The sequence below is a fragment of the Amblyraja radiata genome, chromosome 5, assembly GCF_010909765.2.
Source record: "Amblyraja radiata isolate CabotCenter1 chromosome 5, sAmbRad1.1.pri, whole genome shotgun sequence".
NCBI classification, from domain to species: domain Eukaryota; kingdom Metazoa; phylum Chordata; class Chondrichthyes; order Rajiformes; family Rajidae; genus Amblyraja; species Amblyraja radiata.
This window is the reverse complement of record NC_045960.1, coordinates 99,026,008-99,050,314: the sequence shown is the minus strand read 5'-3', so window position 1 is coordinate 99,050,314 and position 24,307 is coordinate 99,026,008. Positions and strand designations below refer to the sequence as shown.

The 24,307-nt window shown below is 42.1% G+C and overlaps 1 protein-coding gene across 1 annotated transcript in view; it reads left to right on the top strand.

Annotated features, from left to right (window-relative positions):
- The first annotated feature begins 7,826 nt into the window (after nt 1-7,826).
- The window catches only part of LOC116973783 (fibropellin-3-like), a 112,788-nt gene continuing 96,307 nt past the window's right edge, over nt 7,827-24,307 (top strand). Inside the window, exon 1 of the mRNA XM_033022090.1 lies at nt 7,827-8,168. Within this exon, the coding sequence (XP_032877981.1) occupies nt 8,090-8,168 (79 nt within the window). The 5' untranslated portion in view covers nt 7,827-8,089. The remainder of the gene's footprint in view (nt 8,169-24,307) is intronic.

Here is a 24,307-nt window from a genome sequence, read left to right as displayed (position 1 = left end):
GAAGCAGGGAGAATTTACCGGGGAAATACATGAGAATCTTTTACTTAAGGGGTGTGATACATGTTATAGTTAGGGTTCATCGGCTTTCTTCTCAACATTTGTCGATCCTTTTGACTGTTGTGGATTCGGACGCCAGCCGTGCAATTGTAAATGGTCGCCGCTGGACTTTGAAATGTTCAAAACTTTTCCGCGACTGTGGGCTTGACGTAGCTTGTCTTCTCCTGTCGTAAGTGCAGTCGTAGGTTTCGCCAGGATGACGCAGGTTGTTGCCAGGTGGTTGGTTCTCGCCGGGTGCTGACTTTGGTGAATTCCATTGGCGACTACCTACGTCAACCGGCGTCAACCGGCGACAACCGGCGACAACCTGCGTCATCCTGGCGACAAAGGTTGTCGCCTGTGTGGTCGTAGGTGGACATTCTAATGGGTCGCTCGTTGTCGGTAGCTTGCCGTAGCTTGACGTCGACTAGGTGGTAGGTTGTCGTAGCTTGTCGTAGATATTGCCGTGGGGGGAATCCAGTTGCCACTTTTTCGGCGATCTGATATAACTCGCGGGCAGTTGCCGAAAATTTTGCCTAAGTGGGACAGGCCCTTTACACTGACAACTGTGTGGCCAAATTCTGCTCTAACTTCATCTACAAGTTTGCAAATGTCACCACTGTAAAGGGGCCTGATGTGGAAATGATCAAGTGCTTCATGTTCCGAGGTGTAAATATCACCAACAGTCTGTCCTGGACTAATTACAATGTAGCTACAGCCACGAAAGCACTCCTCATGAGACTAAGGAAGTTTGGCACGTCTCCAACGAAGACTCGTTAACGGCAGGGAAGACTCGCTAACGGCAGGTAAGCACGGGAAGACTCGTGAAGATTTTTCAACATGTTGAAAAATGTCCACGAGAGCCCCGAGTACCGATGAGTGGCCATTACCATAAATCTTCGAGTTCGAATCAGGGCAAACTCGGGAGAACTCTTGGAATGAGCTCATACCGTGGGACAGGGCTTTAACACTACAGTGCTGCAAAACTATATGCTGTACTCTGCTATTTTTCGCTTTGCTTTACCTGTTGCACTTCTGTATGAGTTGATTGTACCCATGTATAGCATTACCTGCAAACAAGCTTTTTATTGCATTTTGGCACACGTGTCAATAATCAATAACAATAAAATGGGGAAAGAAGCAAAAACATTTGTTTGAAAAAGGGATGTGGCTTGTAGTAGGAGGCTCAATGCCATGGAGTCGCAGTGAAAATTGTGTAGTGGAGGCCAGAATTGCAGGAAATCTGGAACCTCAGAGCATTTTGTGTTACCAGAGAGGCTTACAGCAATAGTGAAAGCAATGTTCAATGCCACAACTTCTTTTGTCTGCTTTGGATGCAGTCTTTTTGGCAGATGACGCTGACTGCAGCCCTGGGTACAAAGGATTTCCTTTTTCTATCTCTCTTTGACTTCCCAGGCAGGAATAAACACTAATTAATGTCCAGTGGGTGTTGCACAGCTTTTCTCGTTGAGTTAATAGAGGCTAATGAACCAAATGTGGGCGTGGATGTGAATCAAAATAGGGAAGGAGGTGGTAAATGAAAGTAGGAGAGCAACTACTGAAGCAGCATGGATGAAAATAAAATGTACATTTTGTTTTTGTCCAACAATGTTAACTCTCACCTACCTTCCATGATTTTGAAGCTCTCTCTTCTCCTTCCACATTAAAAAAAAATGGGCTACAGCCTGAAAGTTTTTCACCAAATACTCTTTGCCCCTTCACTCGGTGTTGTGCAAATCTTTTGTAGTCATCGTGTAAAACTGTGGGAAATATTATTGCTTTTCAAACATATTCCTAATGATTATGTACATGTGTCTCCACCATCCTTATGGTTTTGCCTTGCACTTTCAACTCTGTATCCATAAGTTCTGTGCTCACAGTAAATTCAAATAACCTGCCTCTACGAGTATGAGATTTAAAATAAGTTATAAAGCGTGGATCGAAGACTGAAGATGATGATGACAATCATCGTCAGACTAGCTGTGGAAAGGTTTGGAGCAGTGGAGAAGCAGCCTGCCAGAACACCTTTCACCATGAACCAATGAGCAGCAAAGATCCACAATAACCGGCAGGAGCTGAAGTTCCTCAAGAAGCAGTACAAAGAGGCCAGTGAAGAACAATGTCCCCCCTTGGCTGAGCTGCGAACCATCCTGAGGAAGAAGCTGCTGATCCTCCGTAGAGCTGAGTGGCACCGAAGATGCCGGAAGGAAAGAGCCAGGAAGCGAGCATCCTTCTTAGCCAACCCCTTCGGCTTCACCAAACAACTGCTAGGGCAAAAGTACAGTGGAAGTTTGGCTTGCTTCCAGGAGCTGGGCCAGTGCAACATCCTGATAAAACCACCTCCACCCATCAAGGAGTTTGATAGTAGAGAACCGCTCCTGAAAGAGGTCCAGGACGTTGTGAAGAGAGCAAGATCTGGCTCAGCCCCTGGCCCGAGCATAGTCCCCTACAGGGTCTACAAGAACTTCCCCTTGGTACTGAAATGGCTGTGGAAGATCTTGAAAGTCAACTGGTGGAGAGGGAAAGTGGCGCAGCAGTGGCGATTTGCTGAAGGAGTCTGGATCCCAAAGGAAGAAGATTCCAAGAAGATCGATCAGTTCAGGATCATCTCCTTGCTAAGCATTGAAGGCAAGATCTTCTTCAGCATAGTAGAGAGGTGGCTAACCAGCTTCCTCTCCAGCAATGGCTACATCGACAGCTCAGTGTAAAAGTGAGGCTCATCTGGAGTGCCGGGGTGTCTAGAGCACACGGGTGTGGTGACCCAGCTCATCAGAGAAGCCAAGGAGAACAAGGGAGACCTGACAGTGCTCTGGCTTGGCCTGACCAACGCCCACGGCTCCATCCCGCACAAGCTGATCCAGACAGTCATGGCCAAGAATCATGTGCCGGGCCAAGTGGCAGATCTCATCCTGGACTATTACAACCAGTTCAGCATGAGAGTCTCAGCAGGGTCAGTAACATCAGAGTGGCACAGACTGGAGGTTGGGATCATCACAGGCTGTACCATCTCTGTGATGAACATGATCGTCAAGTCTGCTGAGCCAGAGTGTCGGGGCCCTCGGACCAAGTTAGGAATGAGCCAACCACCAATCAGAGCCTTCATGGATGACCTGACTGTCACCACTGAGTCAGTGCCAGGAGGCAGGTGGATCCTGCAGGGGTTGGATAAACTGTTTGGATGGGCTTGGATGAGGTTTAAGCCAGGAAAATCAAGGCCACTGGTGCTGAAGAAGAGAAAAATCATGGACAGGTTCTGCTTCAGCTTTGAAGGGACACCAATCTTAACTGTCTCCGAAAGGCCAGTGAAGAGTCTTGGCAAGGTGTTTAACAGCAGCCTGAAGGATACAGCATCTGTCCAGGCAACCTGTCAGGAGCTGGATAGCTGGTTGAGAGTGGTGGACCGGTCGGGGCTTCCCGGCAAGTTCAAGGCTTGGATTTACCAGTATGGTGTCCTGCCAAGGATACTCTGGCCACTGCTTGTCTACGAAGTCCCAATGTCCATCGTAGAGAGATTGGAGAGGAAAGTCAGCAGCTTTCTCAGGAGGTAGCTGGGACTGCCCAGGAGCCTTAGCAGCATCGCCCTTTACGGAAATAACACCAAGCTCCAGCTGCCCCTGAAGTCCCTGGAGGAGGTGTTTAAGGTGACTCGGGCCAGAGAGTTGATGCTGTACAGGGACTCCAGCGACCCCAAGGTGGCTCAGGCAGGGGTGGAGGTGAAAACTGGGAGGAAATGGAGAGTCAGCGAAGTTGTGCTGCAAGCGGAGTCTCGGATACGCCACAAAGTCCAGGTGGGAGCAGTGACTCGGGGAAGAGTTGGTCTGGGAACCTTCCCAACTCCCCAGTTTGACAAGGCCAAGGGGAAGGAGAGGTGCAAGCTGGTCCAGGAGGAAGTGAGGGCAGAGGTGGAGGAGGAGGGGTCTACCAGAGCAGTTGGATTGAGGCAGCAGGGAGCCTGGACAAGGTGGGAGCAGGCCATGGACCGGAAAGTTACATGGACTGAGCTCTGGCAGGCTGAACCACAGTGCATCAAGTTCCTGGTCCAAGCAGTGTACGATGTCCTGCCCAGCCCATCGAACCTCTTCATCTGGGATAAACGGAATCTCCGGATTGCCCGCAATGCTCAGGCAAGGGGAGGTTGGAACACATCCTGAGCTGTTGCCCAAAGGCTCTTGGGCAGGGCCGGTACACCTGGCATCACGACCAGGTTCTTAAACCCATTGCAGAAGCCATCAGCATGGGAATCAGCAGCTGCAGATGAGCACGCCCCACCACCCAGATGATCACCTTCGTGAAGGTCTAGTGCAGCTGCCAAGAACCACAGCAGCCAGGAATCCATCAGGAATCCTGGCGACTGCACAGGACTGGCAGCTTTGTGTAGACCTGGTGAAACAGCTGAAGTTCCCACAGCACATTGTCAAGACCACCCTGAGGGCAGACATCCTCCTGGTCTCAGAGGCGAACAAAAACATTGTCTTGTTGGAACTGACAGTCCCTTGGGAGGACCTTCGGGAGGAGGCCCACGAGAGGAAGGTGACCAAGTACGAAGAGCTGGTCATAGACTGCCGTAAGCAGGGCTGGAAGTCAAGGTGTATGCCCATTGAGGTTGGCTGCAGAGGTTTTGCTGGGCAATTGCTCTACAAAGCCTTAAGTGCACTGGGCATCAACGGATTGGGGAGGGGAAGAGCCATCAAGAACACCACAGAGGCAGCGGAGAAAACCTAGAGATAACTCTGGATCGGGAGAGGAGGTTCATGGGGAGGGGCGAATGCCACCTGAACACAAGTCGTGGTCTGATCAACCAGGGCTGGGTCGCCTGGGTGAGGGTGTCTGATGTTGAAAGACCCGAAACACCCAAAGACCCCAGGTTACAGCACTGATGATGTGTTCAGGAACATCAATAGATGTAATTTTATCAATTCTGTTGTTACTGTGGAGAAAGGCATGATTATTAGGAAACATGGAAAGTTAATGGAGGTGTCTTAAGGACAGTCCGTATTATAGCTAGGGAGGTGCTGGATGTCCATAACATGAAGGTAGATAAATCTCCCAGGCTTGATCAGATACTGTATATCCATGGACATTGTGGGAAGTTAGTAAACAAAATTGCAGCAGTCCTGGATAAGATATATGAATTGTCGTTAGACATGGGTGAGGCACTGGAAGACTGGAGGATGGCTAATGTTGTGCCTCAACTTAAGATGGACTGCAAAGAAAAAACTTATAGGTGAGAAACCTTAACATCTGTGGTAGGATAGGAATGTTACTGGAGAGGATTCTGAGGGATAAAATATACATTTATTGGAAAGACAGGGATTGATTGAAGTTAGTCAGCTTGGTTTTATGCGTGGGAAATCATGTCATAAATATGATTTTTTTGAAGAAGTAACCAAGAAAGTTGATGAGAGCAGGGCTATATACAAAATCAATGTGGCCTTTGATAAGGTTCTGCATGGTAGGCTGCTCTGGAGAGTTAGATCACATGGGATCCAAGGAGAGCAGGAGCTAACTGGATACAAAATTGACTTTGTGATAGGAAGCATGATTGCCCAACCCGCTAAAGCTCTAATCTTCTACCAGTATTGTACACCCTGTAATGGAGATATCAGTTTTTACTCCAATCCCTGCCCAGTTCTCATCCCATGACGACTGACTAGAATCAGCTCTTATCTCCACCCATCTAGGACTTTATAGTGCTTCTGACTGCCAACCCTCTCCGTTTCCCATCCCCTAGGCCCCAAATGATACAATTACTTTGAACGTGCCAGAGCACACAAAGGAAAAGGTGTCATTCCCTTTCCGTTGTGCTTCAAACATCTGGAGTATCAGATCCAGGATTAGTTGGCAATGCATGAGGCATAGGCCATGTAATGAACTGCCCGGGACAATTTACATTGATGAGAAAAGGGGAACTTTCGGCTCTCTCAGCGACCTCATTTAGAAACAAAGCACGCTACCCATATTTCCAAGCAAGTAGATTTTGATTCGACAACAATATATTGAAACAAAAAAAAATATTTGCTGCCTTTGAATCTCTTTCCATCTCTGTATCATCAACTCCACTGAAAAAGGAAGCAATTTATTGCCCAGTAACATTGATGCCTTTAGAACTGTTCTCAGCCAGCAGGAGATAGGTGTGTTGTATAGCCTAACTCCCCAGCATATTTCCCCGAAGGATTTTGCTTCTGCCAAGCTGGATTCATCTGCCATTATGTGCCGTTCTATATGACGAGTCTGCCAGAAAACAACAAAAACTATTCTCGAAGAGTAGTCGAGTTTCAATATCAATAAAAACTCTGCCTTCTCAGTGGAAGACAAATGCACTGTTGCAAATCATACCACAGTTCTACTTCTATGTATACTTCCAGGGCCCTGCTGACATAATTATTTCTCATTAAGAGAACAATATAAAAAACACTGATTTATCTGGATTTACTCAGATGACTCTTTGAATTCAATGAGTCTATGAACAGCTTATGATGCTGTTTTGATTTCAGCTAAACTGGAAATATATTTCTCAAATTAACAACTGAGTTTTTAAAATAATTATGAAGGGTTAAAAAAAATCTAAACTGTGCTGTTATTGTTTTTCTAATATTTTTGTGAAGATTGCTGACATCAATTCTGACCCGAATCAAACATTCAGCACTCTGGTTTGTGCCTGTATTGTAATTGCTCCTTGGTGAATGAATATAATGATAGAACATTGTTCTTAGGGTGATTGGGCCTCTTTTGGGAAATAATCCATATCACTTATAAGAAAGTGAATTCCTCGTCAATTTGCTCCGTCTCTGCTGTCTTTTTTAATATGTAATCAATGTTTTATTTTAAAGTGTTGATTGGAGATATTTGATGAGCTGTACATATTTAACTTGAATTTACTTGGTTTACACGCAGAGATGAGTTGGGTAATGAAAGAAAATGAAAGAGTATTACAACGGAGCAAGATAAATGTGAGTGTATTGTTCCCTACTGTTCACAAATGAAGAAAATGTGAATCCAGTGCATATGTCGCAGTCTAGCTTCAAGAAGGGATCATTACGAGTGATTGTTCGTGAGATTTAATGACTTTATTTCTTTCTTTTTTTTCCAGACTCTTTATTCCAACCTCCCAGTGCATTTCAACAAACAGAATATTAGAGCCACTATCTTGGAGGGAAGTACATCATATTCCAATCTACTGGACTAAGAGACAGATGTGAAAACTCCCAGTTGCAGATCACATACTGTTTCTCATCATTGCCTGTCACACTTTGACTATGTTTAAAGGAAAACACTGAGCTTTTGGGAAAACTGTTTCTATTGTTCTTGTATTTTATTGATTGGAAACTATGACAGCCAAAACTGGAGCCCACATGATTCAAGCAGTCACCACATACATCAAAGTTATAACAGCAGTTTGTATCTTGCATTCATCCCCACACTGGAAGGCAAGTGGACAAACAGTGTCCCAACGCGATGAAGTTATTGAATGGTATCCCAGTCTTAAAGAACTCCATATGAACTGGACATTTAACCATATTGTAGGCTCCGATGTTTATACAGAATGTTGGAGCCTTAGCATGTGGAATATATCTTCCAGCAACACAATTATTAATTTGGGCCAAAACTGCCCTTTGGAAGTGCAATTGGGGGTCAATAGTTTTCTATGGCTGGATCCATCATTTGTGAACCACAGAAGGAACCTGGTGAAAGTTTCAGAGGCAGAATTTACTAACTGCTCACAGCGGGTCTTTCCTAAAGTGGAGCTTTTGGTGAAAATTGGTGAAAGAGCAAAGGGCACACAACAGATAGACCCAATGCCGCTGAGTGTTGGGAAACATTTTCTTGTGGAAGTTCAGGATGATGGCCCTCCATTATGTAGAATTGGCCTTCAGATTAATCTCACTGTTAAACCAGAATACTGCAAAGCCTCCAACGATTCAGCACTTTGCTCGAGTCATGGAAAATGTCAAACACAACCTTGGCAGGCAGCTTATTACTGCCATTGTCAGCTTCCCTACACTGGCCTTTACTGTGAGGAGTATGATGCCTGTTCATGCGAGACCTTGCCTGAATGGAGGTACATGCGCTGACAGGAAGGAAGGGCTTGAAGGAAGAGATTACTGACTGCACTTGTCCACCACAATTTTCAGGTATGTTGCTTTTCATGTTTTAAATGTAACTTTTGATTTCCAATTGTACTATCAATGAGCAGCATTTAAAATGAATGTCTCTCGGTTCCCAGTTTTTGCATATTTTGACTTTTCATAATTTATTTTTGTCTTATATTTTGCCCCTTCTTCCTCAATGCATCTAAGACTATTTATATCATAATCATTATTCCTCTGCATCTCTCACTTTCTGTGTCTCTACACATAAAGTGTACATAGGCTTGTTGATAACCTTGAACTTACTCCCTTTCTCTGTTTCCCTGCTCTTTCATTTCTGTGCAACAGCTGTTCTTTTCTTCCCACTTGCCATAGAGACACAGAAGCAGATGTAGAACTCCACAGGATGGGTATGGAATACGCTATCCAAATGGAAGTGGAGCGTAGATTGTATTATTTCAACTGTGCAATAAACCTGACCTCAAGTGTGGATTGGAAAAGAGTACTGAGTTGGGAAATCATAGTTAAAAGTTCAGGGTCTAAATTTAGGGTTCCGAAGGGAATGGAGAGTCGGGACACAAGCGACTGCAGATACTGGGAATCCAGAGGAACACACAATCTGCTGGAGGAACTCAGCGGGTCAATCAGACCCTGCGGAAGGAAAGGAGTGGTCACCATGCAGGCATCAGGACTGAGAGTGGAGAGGGGAGACAGCCAGTGAAAGAGGAGAAGGGGAATAGTGAGGCAGAACCTTGAGATAATTAATGAATCCAGAAGAGGCAAATGATGCTGGGAGAGAGGGGGAGGCAGAGGCAGATCAATGATAGATGGAGACAAACAGGAAAACAATGAAGAATGAATAAAAGAGGCGGATGGAGCTAGATGATGGGAGGGTGTTTGACCAGATGAGTTGCTCCAGCAGGTTATTTGTTGTTGTAGACTGTTGATGTAGCATTAGCTCTGTCTTCCCTATTTCCCCTCTAATGTTATTTTACCTTTCTTTCAGGTAAGTATAATGCACAAACTAGCTGCAATTGGGATATAATGAAACCACTGGATTCTTAGCAATAATGTTTTGTGCAAGTTCCTCTTATGATTGTACAATGGGTGAGCTATCAGAAGGAAGGTACATATTCTGAAAGGTCAAACCTATTGAGCCTGATGCCTTGGCTTGTGTGCACAAAATAAATATTGCAGGGAGGCATCCATTGATACACAGTGTCATCACTGATCCAACGTGCCTTCTGAGAAGCAAAACTCTTCTTTTGTTGTAAAATCAAATGTTTAACAAATAAACACCTTGCTAAATCTTTGCAAAAAATGCTGGGACATTAGTAGAATTGACAAGGTAATATTTATTGCCCATCTCTTATCCTTGAGGGTGTTAAGACTTTATTTTGTGATAGTGTAGTTACGTGCAGGTCAGAATGGATTGGTTAACAATTAACATTGAAGGATATTCATGAGATGTTTGGATTTTCACAAAAGCTCTGCATTATTCATTGTTTTGTTTTGTTGCTGGCCCACAAATACTACCAGATTTATTGAAATTACTTTTGTAATTTATCTTGATTGAATCTCACTTCAATACCTCTAGATTACATGTTGAATCCTATAACTACTGTATCCTAATGTCTGGTTTGATTTTTTTACCGGCATTATTCAATTTAAAAGCAACCTTAGGATTAAGATCAGAAATCTTTATTTAATTGCATGTCAGCGCTACTTCTCACTGTATTCCCAAATCTATTCCGTTTCACAGCATATCAATCGTCTTGAGCCTAGATTTGCTGCCTATTTCAATGACCATCTTTAGTAACCTGGAGAAACTCAGCTGGCGATGCAGCATCTATGGAGCGAGGAAGGCTGAAGAAGGGTCTCGACCTGAAACGTCGCCTATTTCCTTCGCTCCATAGATGCTGCCTCATCCGCTAAGTTTCTCCAGCATTTTTGTCTACCATTGATTTTCCAGCATCTGCAGTTCCAGTCTTAAACAAATCTTTAGTAACCTACCCATGATTTTGGATCTGAGTTTTACTGTCACACAAACTATTCATTGAGTATGCTGCATTATGGATGGTTGCCAATAACAACCAATTCCTTGCATCAATGTGTCAAGCTCACTTCACGCCAATTCTAACATTACCTCAAAATTAAAATTTTCAGTCTCTGTACACTTACCCTAACCATCTATAGACTTTACAATTCTCTATGTTCTTTCATTCTGTACCATTGGCCACTTTTGTCATTGGCCCACCAGATACCAAAGATTCATGAAGCATTTTGAAATATTTCACTTCACTGAAGTTGGTATATAAATGTAGTTGTTGTCGTTGTACTGTTATTTGCAAGATGCACCAGTTATTTGAGATGCTGGGTACTTTACAAGAGAGAAACAGCTCACACCATTGTGTATAAAAGTCAACCATTTTCATTGGCAATAAAACAAACACAGTCAATGTATGTAATTACACAGACTAAAGACTGCCAGCAATGAAGCTTAACATTTGGACAAGATATATTGTAGAAGAAGTCTTATTCTGTGTAGAGTGTTTATGTTGCCTGGTCATCTGAGCTAATAGGCTCCGAGGTGGAAAGTGAACCATAAACCATACACAAAGTAATATGGTGGGTGATAGGAAAGAAACAGGACATGAAAGATAAGAGCACAGCATATCCTTCCCATTGCATCATCATGCAGAAGGGACGATTGCCAATAAGTGACAATCCTTTTGGCAAGATAACTATTTTTAATGAAGGAACCAGATAGCCAAGATTACACATAAATCACAGCACAGATAAAGGTCATGTGGCCAACTAGCTCACACTCTGTCTGTGTCTCCCTTCGCTGATCTTTATCACATTTGATCACCATATCCCCTTCATAGAAACATAGACATAGAAAATAGATGCAGGAGGGGGCCATTCGGCCCTTCGAGGCAGCACCGCCATTCATTGTGATCATGGCTGATCGCCCCCAATCAATAACCCATAGAAACATAGAAACATAGAATCTCATCGAGATTCCAGAATCAACCAGGAATCTGAAATAAAATTTGTCGCATGCTCGTGGGACAGGCCCTTTAGGTTGCGCTTGCCGCATGGAGTCGCATGATCGTGGGACAGGCCCTTTAGGTTGCGCTTGCCGCATGGAGTCGCATGCTCGTGGGACAGGCCCTTTAGGTTGCGCTTGCCGCATGGAGTCGCATGCTCTGTGTACTTTTGGATAGAGGGGAAGTTAATTTCAGCAGGTCCAGTGCTGGAGCTAACCTTGACTGCAAGATTTGGATTGTGTATTTAGATTTTCCTCACGTGGCTGTGTCCTACCAAGCCAGGTAAGCTTTTATTAAATTTAATCTTGTGTTTCTTTCGTATTAATTATACTGAAACTAAATTTGGATACTTTGGCACTATCTTAAGCTCCATTTCTCACTCTCTTCCTTCCCAGCATTTCCCATATATTCAGCAGCAGCATCTCATTGTAGCTTTTGAAGGAATGAATGCCCAATATTCTGCTCTACTTTGCAAACTGCATTCTCCAATGATATTTGTCATTCCAAATAATATTAAATCTGAGTAATTGCTAGTGGCTGTGTTAATGACAACATTACATTGTTCGTCAATCTTAAGAGAATGCTCAGTAACCTTATGGAATAAATTTGATTCATTCCCGGCATTGGACGGCTGCATATCCATGTTTCATGTTTAATTTTGCATTAATTCACATCAGAAATACATTATTATATTGATGCAGATTTTTGAATCTCTTTAAACACCTGCCGCTAATTAGCTTTTGTTCCATCAACATTTTGGGGGTTTTGTTTGTAACCAGTTGGAAGTGTATCCTGTTGTCCTCGGTAATCTTTAGATGGGAACTTATACCTGCTGTGATTACAAAATAGTAACTTTACAGTTGAGTGGTAAATGATGTTGGTAAGCAAAACATCGAATTCAGGTAGGGGATTCATGTGCGTATAACTTTCTAAAGATCTACACAAACAACATTTCTCATATTCAGCTTTAATGCTCATACTGGTAGACAGTCTTCACATTCCATGTTAGGTGAATGCATCTTTTCTCTCTGATGTCAACATGATGTGGAGGAATTGGGAAGAGCAACCAGTAAACTGAGAAATAAGTGAGGTTATTTTAAATGGAATATTTGGGAAGAGCATTTATAATTGGGAAAACCAACGTGGGTGTGAAGAAATGCTATGATCTTACTTGAATAATGAGTCGTGTTTGAGAGTGGCTGACGACCTTCTCTTGACCCTTTAAAAGAAATAAAGGTAGTATTGAGCATGATCCAATTTTTGTCTGTAGCTTTTTTCATTTATCCAAATCCTAAGAACATGTGCCAGATGTCATGTTTTCTGCACTTGAGTGCATTTGGAATTTGAGAACGAATTGCATCTGCTTGACATGTCTTGTAGATATTTTACAGTAAAGGCACAGGTTTGTGTTGTTTGATAGAGGTTATATTTGAAAATAAAAGGATTGTCAGGTTGAAAGTAGATATGGTCTTCTGTATTAAAACACAGAATATATTTCTAGGAAATAACTGATTTGTGTTCTGTTTTGTGCAAAAGTCTGTCACAAAAAAACAACTTAAATAGGTTATGAATCTGTTTAAAATTAAGTATACCGCATTGACGAGGTGAAATAGCGATGCTTGGAATTATAGGCAGCCTGCTGACTTTGCAATTGAGGTGCCAGCCATGCTTTGTGCTGCCACAAAAATATCCATACATTGTTTGTAGACTGCTCCATCAAAGGGAACATGCTGCAGGATTGAATGGTTAACTGTGGGGAAAAAATAAACCGTCTTGGTATTAATTAGCACTTAGTTTATCATTTTGGTTCAAACCCAGTCTACAGTTGATTATTAAATAATAGTTCAGATATGTGAGTTGGCATTTAACTATGCTTCATGACATTTACCGTAATTAGTTCCTTTCGTTGAAAAAGGTCTGTAGGTTAATGTTGCCGTCAGTGGGCTAAAGTTGATGGTGAATTATAATTAACTCTTAATTTTTATGTTTTGCACAGGTAATCATTGTACTGAGATGATTGGACAATGTGAGCCACATGTCTGTGTCCATGGAAACTGCAGCAACATGACACGTTTGTTAGTGTGTGTTGACTGAGTACAAAGGTGAAGCTCAGATTGGTGTTAGATTGTTGAGGTCATATTTTTGTTATCAATTTGATTGCTACTTGTTGATAATTAAACAAGTGATTAATCCACATTGTTGGAAGCGAATGGTAACTAATTACTGGAAGGTCAACCTATATCTATGAAAGTGATTGGTCACCGCAGATTAATACCCATTCAGTGTCAATATATTTAACTGCTGCTTTAATAATCAGAAGCTAATGCAAAATATAATGCTTTGACAGCAGACATATTTGCAGAATATTTTTATTAACATTTGCTGTCCAGCAGAAACAACACTATGAAATGTGTACAGCAATTAATATAGCAAATAAAGACTTCCATTCTGCTTGTTCCTTTTACAACCCCCTAATGTCCCTAAATGTTTTGCAGCTCATGACAATCCCGACCACCATATCACATAATCCCTCCAACATTGTGTGAACATCAATATTATGCAGTGAGCCACAGCCTGTAACGATAACATACTAATTTAAGCCATCCTTGCCTTCTCCCCTCTTGACCAGCACTTATGGTAGATTTACTCAATTTCAGAGGGTTATTGTTGAAGCCTATACAGAAAATAATCCAAGTGTTCACACACTTTAAAAAAAAATCGAAATCAATTCCATTGTAATTTAGTATATTTTACTAGGGAAAACCTGAACATGCATTTTGCCTCTCATGATCACTAAATGTCTTGCAAGTAATGAAGATTTTTTGAAGGAGAGTCACTGTTACATTGAGGGGAATGTCGGGGACAATTTGTGCAGAGCGTGTCTCTCTACACATTCTTATATTAGCTTTGGCATTATTCACATTAAACAACAGTATAATGAAGGCCAGCAAAGAAACATAATGATTACAACATGCAATTAGTCGATGCCTGGAGCTTCTATTGTACACAGTGCAATAACTTTATGCGGAAATCAGAAAAAGCTGCAGACGCTGGAATAAAAAAGAACAGAAAATGTGGGCAACACTCAGCATGTCGTTCAGCATTTGGACATGCTTTCCTACCTTCTGCAACTGGTGTGTGTTTTCCTCCTTCCCTGTTCTGTTGCAAGTTCTTTGACCTGAAGCACAAACTTTGTTTGGCTTTGCACAGTGCCTGACCTGTGCAGTGGATCCTGCATTTTCTGTTTGTATTTCACTAACTTTATGCGAAATTCTTCACTTATGGCACCGCAGCATGTAGACAGCAGCAAATGTTATTTTAATTGGCTTTTCCTCTTTGCACGTGACGCTGATATTGTACGTGGATAATACCACTTAATGCCTCTCTGCACCTCTTAATAATGAGGTATATGATGTTTGAATGAGAAATGGGAAGATTCTTTCAAACGATCATGCAGGATGTGCTTCTTTGAACAATAGAACTCTACTGGAGAACTGGGGCTCTGCGACTCTCTGACACTAAGCTAGGAATTTTGATGCAGGAAGTGGAGAGGCTTAGAAATTGCTTCTGAATAGGAACAATAATACAGTACAGCACAGTGAATCCTTGCTTCCAATGTTGGTGCAAGATGAATATTAAACTTGTTTGCGCCCTTTGTGCAAGTACATTTGGATCAATTAGCAAGGACTGTTGCAGACGTAAAGCCAATCATCTTATACATGTGAGAAGTGACCAGTGCCAGGGACCAGCACATAAAGGGCCTGTCCCACGATGCGAGTTCACCCAAGAGCTCGCCCAAGTTTTAAAAAAAATCAAACTCGTGGTACCTCATCACGAGTATTTTTTTACTCTTGGAAATTTTTCACATTGTTGAAAAAACGTCACGAGTTTCCGCGTTTCCCAAGTACCTGCCGTTAGCATTATGAGCCGCTACGAGACATCCGCGAGCTCCGACGAACCCGCTACGTACATTCTACGTACTCACCACGAGTTTGATTTTTTTTTAAACTCGGGAGAGCTCTTGGGAGAACTCCCATCGTGGGACAGGCCCTTAACAGCATACTCAATCAGAAGAAGCATTCACTGCATGTCCGCTCTTGGTCCCGACACTTCACTGAGGCCTCTGTTCAATGTGATATGTGGGCAATAAGTACATGGATAGTGAGAGTTGAAGACATTCTGAAGGCTAACCAATCAGCCATAAAACTTGCCGATAATCCAAGTATTTTAATGGATAGCTAATATTCCTTGCTTCTATTATGTTGAACATTACATTGAGGCTTCTGGCACAGTTAAATATCAGCCATTCATTTTGTTCATTTAGTTGAAATCACTTTTTTTGATTCTTCATCTGGGAGGTAAAATGTTGCTGTGGAATAAGATTACCATTATTGTTTCCCCATCCAGAAACGTGCATTGATGTGGACTCAATATATAGTGGGTTAAACGTGCATGAATGTGTTTATGATTGCCACCCACATTTCTGCATTATTTGCACTGCTGATGGTCAGTGTTTTGCTTGTTGGCTTTGTGTGGCATTGTTTTATTTAGAATTGTTCCATGTGGCATCTTTAGTTTTCTAGGTTCACACATTAGCACAACATCTTGTATATCATGGGCCCCTCAAATATGATTCTTCTGAATCAAATGCTGCCTGCTGATAGTTTGTCAAATGGCATAGTTACCCAGCTGCAAAGACCATATGATGTAGCCGAGTTTGGTTTAATTTAGTTTATCATTGTCATATGCACTGAAGTACAGTGAAAATTTATTGTGTGCTATCCAGTCAGCGAAAAGATATACATGATTGTGCAATATAAAGTTTGACAAGGTCGGATTAAAAATAATTCTAAGGAATCCAATGAGGTAGATGGAAGGTCAGTACCACACTCTAGCTGGTGAGAGGACAGTTCAGTTGCTTGATAACAGCTGAGAATAAATTTTCCCTGGATCTGGATGTATGCGTATTCATACATCTCTACCTCTTGCCTGATGGGAGAGGGGAGAAGAGGCAGTGATTGAGTGAGACTGGCCCTTGATTATGCTGGTGGCCTTGCCGAGTCAGCGTGAAGTGTAGATGGAGTCAATGGAAGAGACGTTTGCATGATGGCCACATCCACAACTCTGCACTATCTTGCAGTCTTGGATATTCCCAAACCATGCTGTGACGCATCTTGATAAAGAGCTTTCTACGGCACATCTATAGAAGATGGTGAGGGTTGTTGGGGACATGCTGAACTTCCTAATGGACATGTCCCATGGCGATTTTTTTCGGCGACTGCCGGCATCATTGACTGATGTATCAGGTCACCGAAATATACGCAGCGTGATGCGGCGTGACGCGGCGTGACGTGGCGTGATGACGTATAGGTGACGCAGCATGATGACGTATGATGCAGTGGTGAAGCGGCATGATGACATGTGATGCACGGTGTTTTTTCAAGTGTCGCAACATTTTTTTTGTCGCCACTGGATTTTGAAATGTTAAATCTTTTGGCGACACTGATATGACGTCGGCAAAATCGCCAAGTGGGACAGGCCCTTAAGCCTTCTAAGGAAGTAGAGGCGTTGGTGTGCTTTCTAGGCCATGATTGGCAATTGTATACCATTCTTGACTTGTTCGGTGTGTAGGCATTAAACAGTGCTTCTCTGCAAGTAGCCCTAATTAATCCATGTGATTAGAATGAGTGATTCCTCTGTGTATTCTAGAAATCCTCATGAGCACAGCTGCTGATGATGATGAAGCCCTGACTATTAATCTGTGAACTGAGAATCATTTTTTAACGCAAGAAAGTTGTCATTAAACCTTTTGTGCAAAATAGACAGCTGAGAAATGTTTTTGTTGTCTGTCACTAGAAATTATTCACGGGTCGTTGTCAGCTTTATGTCGGCTTGATGTAGGCTTCGCTTCAGGCAAACAATTAGGCTGTCTGGTGTGACTAGGTTGGCTGCTCTCAAAAGGTTTAAAAAAAAAGGTTCAAAAGGTTCTTTATTAGTCACATACACCAATTGGTGTAGTGAAATGCTTCTTGCCATTGCAGCACATAAAAAAAAGAATACGACATAACAGTAATAAAGAAATTTAAACATAAAAAACATCCCCCCCCACAATGGTTCCCATTATGAGGGAAGGCACAAAGTCCAGTCCCATTCCCATGTCCACCCATAGTCGGGCCTATTGAGGCCTCCACAGTCGCCTATATGGAGACCTGATGTTCCAGGCCGTTCTCGCCGGATAATGGTGCTCCGGCGTCGGGAGAATCCTCACAGCGGCATGGGAAACCTGGGACGGCCGCTTCCTTACCGGAGACCACGGCTTCTGAAGCCGACAAGCCGCGCTGGATGGAGCTCCACCACTGGTGATCTCGGCGAGAGATCCCAGGCTCCCGATGTAAAGTTCAGCGCCGCCGCCCACGGCTGGCCACTCCACAGACCCGCGGCTCCATGATGTTCAATCGGCGGACTCAGCATTCTAGAGTTCCTGTGCGACGACCCGGGCATGGCATCACCCGCTCCACGATAGCGCTCCAGCGCTGTGCCGCTGCCGAAGCTGAGGTTCTGGCCGGTCCCCTCAGTAGGCCGCGAGGATGGGTTGAAGATGCTGCCCGGAGAAAAGACGCCTCTCCGAACAGGTAGGGACCCTGAAAAGCAGTTTCCCCCTTCCCCCACCCCACATAAAAAAGACTAGAGCTCCGAAAAACAAAAACTCAGCTAATTAAAAATAAAAAATAATAAGTGAAAAAACGGACAGCTGCAGGCTGGGCAGCCAAACCCATACAGGACGGCGCCCCCTGATACAGGACGGTAAAGTAAGATCAGATCAGTGTATTTAAAATGATGAAATGCCTAGACTGAATAGAAGGTAGGGGACATGGCATTAATGGCAAGGTCAGGAAGCAAAAAAAACATGAAAGAGGTATGAAAATGCTTAGAATCTGTCTGGCACCAGTTTAGTGTTTTTTATTTTTGTCAAGTGTACCGAGGCACAATGAAAAGCTGTTTTTGGTTGAACATCTGTTGATATTATGGCCTCCTGTTCAGAGCCATGATCTCCCTTTACATACCTCACCTTCCTGTATTCTCTCTACTTACTCTCCCCGTCTTGATGTGCACCAGAGCAAATTCATCCCTGTGAACGCATATTTTGGCTGTGAGATGTAAAGACGTCCTGGATTGTACAGGAGCCCTGATGTTAGGGTAAACTCCTCAACACCCAACACACCACTCTCTATAGATGTTTGCAACTCTTGGGAGTCATTTTTTTTTTTTTTTTGGTTACTGGTTCTAAATGGTGTTGGAGTATCAATCACATTGTACTGCACTCTAATTAACTTGTTTCTTTACATTGAACATGCAATAAAACAGTGATGTGCCTACGAGTAGTTGTGTCTCCCTTAAAATGAGTCGAGAAGCATGTCTTGCCAGCTGCTGTACATGTGTTCAGCTGTACAGGCATGAACATTTAATTGGAGGCTTGCGTTCCCGATTAGCATGTACATTATGCACCTGCCTCTGGCAAATGAGTCTGATGAATTCTGGTGTTCAACCTAAAACTGAAGTTGGTTAGTCACTAATAAATAAATATAAAATGAATCTAATTGTGGAAGTATAGTGGAATAATTCCAATTAGTTGAGGAATCTGTTCAAACCGTATATAAAATAAATTTGTAGGAAAGAACTGCAGATGCTGGTTTAAATCGAAGGTAGACACAAAATGCTGGAGTAACTCAGCGGGACAGACAGCATCTCTGGAGAGAAGGAATGGGTGATGTTTCGGGTCGAGACCTTCAGTCTCCAGAGATGCTGCCAGTCCAGCTGAGTTACTCCAATATAAAATAAATTTGATGAAATCTAATTCAATATGGAAGTGCATTTAATGAGAAATAATGTATACTACAAGAACTTATCCAGCATTACACAAAAAAAAATTCAATTTAATATATTGTTTCCAAAGTCTTAATGTCAATGAATTGTTAGATTATTATTTGTGCCCTTATTTTTGTATTGCAAAAATAGTTGGAAAATATTATCTCTTATTTGTTTTCCCCAACATCAGTCAGTGGATGGGACGAGCTAATGGCCTGTTCATGTGTCCATTCCAGTTTTACAGCCTGTTCTTGTATTTTCCTCTCCAATTCTTTCTGCCCTCTCTCCCTCCATACACTTACGTTTGTCTCCATTATACTGACAGACAGGTGTCCCTCGGGTACTGGACAGAATCCATTTCACTTGTGTAACTCCTGCTTTCCTGAGTTGGCAGCATCAACTCAGCCAGAAAAAATGTTAACAGGGGGTCAGAGGCCCAATTAAGGGGCTTCACTCGGGACCTGTTGTCATTTATCATTTCTGCGGCAACAAGAGATCGAGAGAATTAAAAAAAAGACTGATGTTGTTTTCTCATTATACATGATAAGTAAACCCCAGAGCTGTGTTCCTTTAAGTCATTCAGGCAATTATTTTTAAAAGTCATGGGCCAACTGTGAGAGAACCCAAGCATTGGCAGAAGATGCGATGTGACTTAAACACAGGCATGAACTATCTCTTTTCCTGTATAAAATTGTTGCACTGAGGTTTGGGTGTTCATCTGGCTGGGTGTCACATTAAGCCAAACCTAGTTTGGCAAACAATATATGATTTGCAATGATATGATACATATGATGTTTGAAGTAGTTTATTTGTTTCTTGAAATTCCAAAATCATTATAAATACTGCTAAACATTCCATGGTTATAAATTTGAACCAACTCAATGTCAATATGATGACAAATTTGTTCAAGGTTGAATTACTGCTTTATTCGTGTGCAGTTCTATTTCAAGAGGCAGAAACTTTAGTTTTCATTTAATTATTGATTTCACTTTAGTTTGTCTATTTCTCATGTGGCATCAATGGAGTATATTCAATTATAATTTATATTTGGAGTTATATAGAATAGAGAATTAAGGTAATGAATAATGTTTGGCTTCTGATCAACATGCAATTGAATACCACTATTGCATTCCAGAATTGATTGCATTAGTGCTGCATTGTGCCCTGGGGTAATGGTACACAAATAAGAGATTGCGATCCACATTGAGATCACTCATTTCAGTGTAGCACACTTTTTTCCCCAGCTCTTTAATTGGTTTTAGATCCCATTTAAGTTATACCTTCATAATGTTCAGTTATCTTTCAGTTTATATCTCTCTTTTTACTGAGCTCATTTCTCTTTTTTACGAATATTATTCCATTCAAACCAAGTCAAGTCGAGTTTATTGTCACATGCACGGCTATGGTGACATAGAGGTAAATTAACAAATCTTGCTTGCAGCAGCATCATGGTCACATAAATAGATTCAGATATACACACAATAACATAAATTGTATGTAAATTACACCCATCACCTCAATTCTTCTATATTGTTCAATCTAACTTTACAGTAGTTTCTTGGATTTATTTCCAAATCAGCTTCTGAGGAACTAAGCAGCTGAGGCAAAGTTGATGAGTGTCATAGAAAATAAGTCAGAGCATGAAGAGAAATAAACTTTGCAAAGTTGGCATTTTAATATGGTTTATCAGGTGATAGAGTTGCTATGAATTTCAGTGAATGGAAAGTTGGAGGCATTCTGTAAATCAATGTTATAATGTGAAATGATAATGGTTTTTAATAGTGATCTTTTCAAACCATGTATGAAAAAAGGAATTTGCTTTTATGCAATACTTCTTGTGACTTATGGAGCATTTCAAAATGTGTTACAACTATTCAGATGCCTTTGAAGTGTAGTCACCAATATAATCCTAGAGATTAATAGAGCAATAACCACTGTGCATGGCCTATTCCAGCATTGGCTCAATCAACCAAAAGGAATCTTTCTAAAATTTGTCTGACCTCAGAAACGCATGCCCACTCTGTGCATGCCACATGGTGACATGCAAGCTGACTCCATCTAACCCCAACTAACATAGAAACATAGAAATATAGAAAATAGGTGCAGGAGTAGGCCATTCGGCCCTTCGAGCCTGCACCGCCATTCAATATGATCATGGCTGATCATCCAACTCAGTATCCTGTACCTGCCTTCTCTCCATTCCTGTTTGAGACCCAGTCCCAGTGCAAAACTGTACCATTGTACCAATTCTCTTATCAACCCTTCTTACCCCAATACTATATCTGATCAGAGGGTCTGATCAGACTCAACCAACTCTGATGGGTGGGCATATTGTTCTCATACCTGCCTGCAGAATCCCTTAAACACTAACTCTTCTGAAATATCCATCATGGCAAGATATTTCTAAAAGGGCAGAGAAATGTTCTAATATTGTTCTCAAAGATGCCTTGGAAAAAAAAAAAATACAATCCTTATGGGGAATCCTTGGCACATGACTGATCAAAATGGGGAGGTAGCACCTGGAAAAACGCTGAACACCTCACACTTCTTTGACAGGACCCCATGGAAGCAATGCATAAACAGGGGAAGGTAAACACAACATCCCAAACAACCTGCCCACCAGCCCTACTAAAGTACTACTTCTCTCACCTGTCTAGGGATTTGCAGATCTCATGTGGGACACTTTAACCACGTCAGAACAATTAGTGGAAGCATTCCATCCCTGATTAATGGGCTTTTTTCAGTTGTTTGAATGAGCAGTGGACAGGTTTTTTTCAGTTGTTTAAATGAGCAGGGGATTATTTTTTTACACATAAGGTGGTCAGTACCCAGAACACATTACCAGGGGTGATCATAAGATTATAAGTGATAGGAGTACAATTAGGCCATTCAGCCCATCAAGTCTGAGGAACTTCCTGAGGAAGTTTAGTTTAGTTTAGTTTAGAAATACAGCACAGAAATGGGCCCTTCGGCCCACCGATTCCACACCGCCAAGCGATCCCCGCACACCAACACTATCGACACACACTAGGGATAATTTACATTTACACCAAGCCAATTAACCTACAAACCTGTGCATCTTTGGAGTGTGGAGCAGCTGGTGAGCTGGTGCAGCAGAAACAACCTTCTCCTAAATGTGGACAAAACCAAGGAGATTGTCGTCGACTTCAGAAAGAAATATCAGCCCAGTCACACTCCGCTGTGCATCAACAACTTAGCAGTGGAGCAGGTGAAAAGCATCAAGTTCCTGGGAGTGCATATAACGGATACCTTAACTTGGACTACAAACATCACATCTCTGGTAAAACGGGCACAGCAGCGTTTGTACTTCCTCCGCAGGATGAGAAGATCACACCTCCACCCTCCATCCTCACCACATTCTACAGAAGCACCATTGAATCAGTCATGACCAGCTGCATCTCTACGTGGTGCGGCGGCTGTACAGCTGCGGACTGGAAGTGCCTTCAGAGAGTGGTGAGGACAGCGGAAAAAATCATTGGGACTTCTCTTCCTTCCATCATGGACATTGGTTACAAACGCTGTCTGACAAGAGCTAAGGGCATTACCAGAGCCCTCACACACCCACAATTATTATATTTATGGACTGTTTACACTGCTGAACTCTGGGAGGAGGTACCGCAGCATGAAGAGCGGGAAAACCAGGTTCTGCAACAGCTTCATCCCCCAGGCCATAAGACTATTGAACTCACAATCAAACCGAGGCTAGAACTTTCTTATACATTGCCACTTTTAAAAACTTTCCTACATATCTATTTTACAGAACTATGCACATGAAGCACTTTTTATGGACACACTAAGCACTTTTACTGATCGCCTGATATAAATGTTATATTCTGCTGCTACTTTGAAGAGTCAATGCAACAAAATTTCGTTCAATGTGCACTGTGTCTATGTGTATACCTGAATGACAATTAAAGTTATATTAATTAATTAATAATAATTAATTAATCTTTGGAGTGTGGGAGGGAATTGGAGATGTGTTCAGCCATGATCAAATTGAATGGCTGGTGCTGGCTTGAAGAGGCCGAATGGCCTACTCCTGCACCTATTGTCTATTGACCCAAAGCACTGTTTCAGGAGAAGGCAGATGAAGTGCTGGAAATGAACAGTTCTGACCACCATTCCATTTTTTTGCTTTGATTTGGGGATCTACCCACTTCCCTAAGCTTGGTGTCCCTGGTAAGCTAACTCCTTGTTCTGGTTCATCACACTTGCCCTACTTCCTTTGAGGATTTATTTGTTTTGTGCTCCCTGTCATTTTCCAGTTCATTTTACACAGGCCTATGTGTCAATGTGTGGACTCCAAAACAATGTGTTCGATTGTAGTGACTACATGTTTAATGAAAACAAAGAACTCCTACCTTTAATGCTGGAGTCTAATTTATCATCCCTGCAGCAATGGCCTTTTGGAAATTAGGTGCCTTGTGCTAAATTGTGACCTATGTTAAAGATACTAATTGTTCTACTTTACAATGTGGAGATGATTTTGTCTGGTTCATTTTCTCATGGATAAAGAAGTATTTCTAATAGTGTGAAACCAGTTATGTGGGAAGAGATTAGAGCATTTACTCAAAGTTCACATCTGTGCCATGCAGATAGGAATTATAACTTATAAAAGGTAGAAATGCACACAGTTTCTTTCAAAATGATCTGTGGCACTTAAATGTCATCTATGAACTTTACCAAAAGATGTGTTTAATGGAAAATTTGAGAAACCTAATTAATTACACAAAATGAAAAGTGAAACATACTTGCAAAAGTAATGTAGGTTAATTTATACATTTGTGAAAGCTGGATACAATACCTAAGTTTTTGTGACTTGGAGACTTGGGATACTGACAGACTTGTGAGTACACCAATGAAATTAATAACTAAGAGTGCTTTGTTGTGGTCAAATGCCACAGTTAATCATCATCAGAGTGAAAAAAAGTAATGTTGTCTGAGTGTGCTCCTAATTCATCAATAACCAGGGCCTGGTCATTAGCTGCCAGTATTGAATACCTGAACCATTGCGACACTTATTGACAGATTGCTCAGCAGAAAGGCAAAATACTCCTGGAACTAGAAGCAGACAACAAGGGAGTGTGCCAACATCATCAATCCTCACATCTCTATTTGACCGACTGAAAATGCTGGAGTAACTAAGCGGATCAGGCAGCATTTCTGGAGAGAAGGAATAGGTGACATTTCTGGTCAAAGCCCTTCTTCAGACTGACAGTTAGGGGAGAGGGAAATTAGCAGTAT